Raw genomic sequence first — 4,705 nt, 5'->3', positions numbered from 1 at the left:
TACTCGGAAGTACAATTGTCCAGCGAATATGCACCTGTCCGTATATGAATCAGTCCACCAAAACCAGGACGTACTCTTCGCTTTCCCTCCACTTGTTTGCCATGCAAACCCTAAGAATCTCCTATAAATATTTCTTCTCTAGCTCTCCCTGCTCATCAAAGTGAAGAAATCTAGTTTCAACAACTGATCAGTAAGAATTGACAAGCAGGGAAGAAGAATGGGTCGGGTTGCGATCATAGGTGTTGTTCTGGTGGCCTTAATGGTTATGGCAGAAGCCACGATTTTCGTTGACACTGATGAAGAGCTAGAAAACCGATACAGCAGTGGGGGGCAATGCCGTCAGGAGTTGAGTGGCCAGCGCTTGCACAGGTTTCTTTCTTCTTCAGAATTTACATTAAAATCATGGCGGGTTTGAGTTTACATTACAATATAATCTGATCAGTCCAGCCTCATTGTTTTGTTTCTGTTGTTAATTTTGTACATGAAGTTGCCAGCGATACATGCAGAGAGGTGGACGAGGACGAGGAATTGGAGATCTGATTCTTAGGCGTGGATCCGAAGAAGAGCAGTTCCTGGAGCACTGCTGCAGAGAGCTGAGGCAAGTGAATGAGAGGTGCAGGTGTCAGGCCGTAGAGAGAGCACTGGAACGAGCTCAGGAGGAGAGAGGAGGAAGATCCCAGGATTACGAGAGACAAGGTAGATTCGACGAGGATAGGCGTGGAAGCTCACAAGACTATGACAGGCGTGGAAGCTACTCTGGTGGAGGTGGTGATCAGAGCCAGCAAAGGGAGCAGATGGTTCGAAGGGCTCAGAATCTGCCCCAGATGTGCCGCTTAAACAGGCCCCAGTACTGCCAGATTAGGGAGCACTACTGAGCTTTCCGAAGTTTTGGTTGAACCTTAAGAACTAGTAGTTCTTAGAAGACGACGAATAATTGAGATCAGGGGGTAAGGCGAAGTTGTAAAAAAGCACATTATCGTGCTTTCACTGCTTTGTACTCTTTATTAAAAGCTAATGTAGTTGCCCACTTTTACCGATCGAAATTCTACCTTCTAGATTACGATCGATCTTACACATTTGGCCAAAGAGATCGAGAGGATTAATCATTGAGTCCTCTCTTAGCCGGTGCATCTACGATTCTTTTTCCCTGCAAGACGTTGAAACCGACCTAATTTATAACCTACTTCGGCAATTCTCCAGTTTAGGAAGGACGACATATATAGATTTAACTACATATTCCCTTAAGTCACAAAATTAAATGTGATGCAGTGGTTGGCCTACTTCAGGCCGGCCAAGTACCGACTTGCATTGCAGTGGATCTACATGTAAAGTTACTTAATTTACTGCATCCACATGATTAATCGATCATTATCCTTTTTAATTTGTTAATTTCCATTTTCATTACTATCGGTGTTGGGCAATCCTTTGGTGGACTTGAGGCTTGATGTCATGCAGCTGAATTGGTCTAAGTGATCCGTAGTAATAGTACTGAGATTCTCCATTTAATTGTCTTTAGAAATTAAAAGTTGTGGGGAAATCCATCCCTGCAGGGATCGGTCTTTCTTCTTTGAATTGGAATTCAAAACCACAGTGGTAGTCAGAATTCCATTACATCCATATCTTAGGCAACTGTGGTTCTGTTGCCTTTTCCAGACTTTGTTAGAGTTCCAAAAAGCCTTCCCCTCATAGCTGCCCATATTCCAAACCGTCACGTTAACTTTCAAATCACGAATTACCCTGTTAGCACCCTCATTTCCTGGGTTACTTATGGAGCTGAAATCATCAAGTTTAGATCACCTTTTTTTTCTCTCCTGACTGGAGATGATTTGGACTCGAATGCACTTATACGAACCCATATGTCAATGGTGGATTCCATTATTTCCATAGCTCATTTGGCTGAGTCGCGCCTAGTATTCAATCGCAAATTATCAAATCCCTTGAGCCACACATCCCTTAATTAAACACCATATCATGGGATTCATCTCTCCACCATTTGTTCCATACTCCATCAATAATTTCTCCACCAAGTTATCTCGACCCAGGAGGCTACCATCTCCATGTTTCACGCAACAAGTTATGAAGAAATGATTTATATCCTCCTTCTCCTTAGACAAATATCATACCTTGATATTTGATTAACTTTGTGTTAAGAACTATACCCAAAATGCAGCGGAATAAAGAGAAGAAAGAAAGAAATAAAGTACAATACACAGAGTTTACTTACTCTGGTTCGGTCACAAGGACCTACATCTAAGGATGAGTTAAGGAACTTATCAAGCCTTGCACTATCAAAATCAGGTAAGGTTACAGCCCTAATGCTACCCAATCATGAACTCTATACATGGACCAAGAGAGAAACAACAGTATAAGAACAACTACACCTGTAACCGTGTGCAGCAGACTCTCTCTTCATGCGCAGAGCAAGAACACCAACAGCAGCAGCAGTGCCTTCAACGCATCAGAAGCAAACAAGCTTCTAAACCTCCATGCTAGAACAAACCAAGAAGAAGTAGCAAAAATCTAGGGCATACCATAACCAGAACCAGCCGAGCTCCAACCCACGCTCAAGAGAAACATGAAGGAATGAAAAGAATAAATTGTATAACCCTCAGCCCCAATTTTGTATATATATACTAAACATTGAATGGACCTAAATGGCCTCTCATATAAATCAATAAGACATCCATATCCTAAATAGAATAGAAATGACTAATATAACCCTAACATATTTACAACATTTTGAAATAGCTAATTGAATATATTTGTTTTTATCTTTTTAATGGAAATATTTGCATAGTAATAATAAATTGAAAATTTTTCAATCCCACCTCCTCTTACTTTCTAATATTAATACTATTTCTTAAATTACCCAATTTTTTAGTGATAGGCGGTAGCTGAACAGACGTGTGAATATGTTAACTAAATGACTCTAAATTTATATCGTCAGATTTGTTGATTAAATCTAAATCGTCCAATAAAATTCCTATTTTTCCTCCCATTATTTATGGGTTAATTAACATAATATTCTATCACTAGTTAAATTTTCAAAAAGAAAAGAAGAAAACAACGGCGGTTAGAGTAACGTTTCTTTCTTCTTCCTCTGTTCCTTCTCTATTTCTTCCTCTGTTCTCTCTCCCATCGGCTTCACTGAAAACTCTTTCATCTGCATTCATCAAGTTTGGTTCTTTTGCTTTTGTCTTGAAGAAATGAAAAAGAATTTTTTGTCTTCCCTGAGATCTCATGACTCTTTTCTTGTTTTTAATTCCATCTCGAATGATACAAACAAGAAATTCTCACATATTTATGTTCAGTGAATCTCCCACAAAATCTAACATTTTTTTCTCTAAGTCTCTCCAGAAAATCAGTTGTGTTGAACCTGTAGAAGAACTATATTAGAGAAGGAACAAAGGAAGAAGAAAGAGATGTTACCACCAATGAGAATTGACAACTGGTGATATTAAGTTAAACTTAACTAACCCATAAATAATAAGAGAAAAAAATAGGAATTTTATTGGATGATTTAGATTTAATTTAACAAGTTTGATAGTGAATATTTAGAGTCATTCAGTTAACCTATTCACACATCCGTTCAGCTACACTTTAGCCATCTTCTATTACTAACACCTTTGGTATCAATTAGTTTTTATTTATCAATTTTCAATATTATCTTCACATATTAAATATAAAAACACTATTATTGAATGATATTTCTTAAATTTTGTAAAAATTTATGAATGGGAGAGGAAGAAGTCATAGATAGTAGAGGGAGACAAAAAAATGAATTGAGCATAGGATTTTCCATTCAAGGTTATTTTTGTCCTTTTGGAATATGTAACTACTTATATCAACACTTAATAATAACTTCCTAACACATGGAGTGTCTTTGATATATTTTCTGTAAGGTTTGATTGATAGATTGAAAATTGTAAGGGTTGCACTAATTTTAGGGGTAACTAAGAGGGTGGGGAGTGGCGCTGAAAAATTATCTAAAAAATCTTGGACCATAATGTGGGAAATAATTAGGAAATTGAAAATTTTATTCTTTAATTTACTAGAAAGCTTTTGATGAATCCAATCCTCTATTCATATGGAGACTAGATTTTTTAACTCATGGTTAGACTCTTGACATTTGCCCAACATAAAAGAAAGATCATCTTTCTTTTATTATATAATTATATTCACCATAAAGCTTGGGATATGGCTCAATTGGTAAAGAATCAATAGCTCCAAGTAGGGATTCAATCCTCTGTAATTCATTTCTCTACAATTCCCTCATAGGATCGTGCCATGTGGCATTAAGTAATCCAACGGTTACCCAATTCAAATTAAATTTGAATTTTATTTAACCCCCCCCCCCCATAAATTTGAATTTTATTTAAACTCTGGTTTGAATTAAGTGACCGTTGGATTACTTAATGCCACATGGCACAATCCTAGGAGGGAATTTACGGAATTGTAGGAAAATAAATTATAGAGAATGTGGATCCCTCCACAAGTAGAAGGTCAAAGTTTGAATCTAGAAGCCTGACTTATTATGTAATACTCTCATCCCAATATATAAAATTACCTGTTCCCCAAAATAAATATTTACCATTAAAAAATGTTAGTGAAAAAAGTAAACAAATTAATTAGTTTTAGTATATATCAAAAATTGGGAGAAAAAAAATATATATATATATACACCGAAATTTCTGCCATTATTTGA

The 4,705-nt window shown here is 36.8% G+C and overlaps 1 protein-coding gene across 1 annotated transcript; it reads left to right on the top strand.

The window, feature by feature from the left end:
• Positions 1–217: 217 nt before the first annotated feature.
• On the top strand, positions 218–875 carry LOC149005052 (2S seed storage albumin protein-like). Its single transcript, XM_089135783.1, has 2 exons — positions 218–369; positions 488–875. The coding sequence occupies exons 1-2, from the start codon at positions 218–220 to the stop codon at positions 873–875; spliced, it is 540 nt and encodes a 179-aa protein (XP_088991909.1).
• Positions 876–4,705: the final 3,830 nt, after the last annotated feature.

Source organism: Hakea prostrata, chromosome 9 (assembly GCF_041222555.1).
Source record: "Hakea prostrata isolate BN-2017 chromosome 9, UWA_Hpros_2, whole genome shotgun sequence".
NCBI classification, from domain to species: Eukaryota; Viridiplantae; Streptophyta; class Magnoliopsida; order Proteales; family Proteaceae; genus Hakea; species Hakea prostrata.
Note: the sequence above shows the minus strand (reverse complement) of the source record. Positions and strands in the feature narration are given on the sequence as shown.

Coding starts and splice junctions, on each gene's coding strand:
- LOC149005052 (XM_089135783.1), top strand. CDS start 218: ATGGGTCGGGTTGCGATCATAGGTGTTGTTCTGGTGGCCTTAATGGTT. Junction 370..487: donor AGTGGCCAGCGCTTGCACAG/GTTTCTTTCTTC, acceptor TTGTACATGAAG/TTGCCAGCGATACATGCAGA.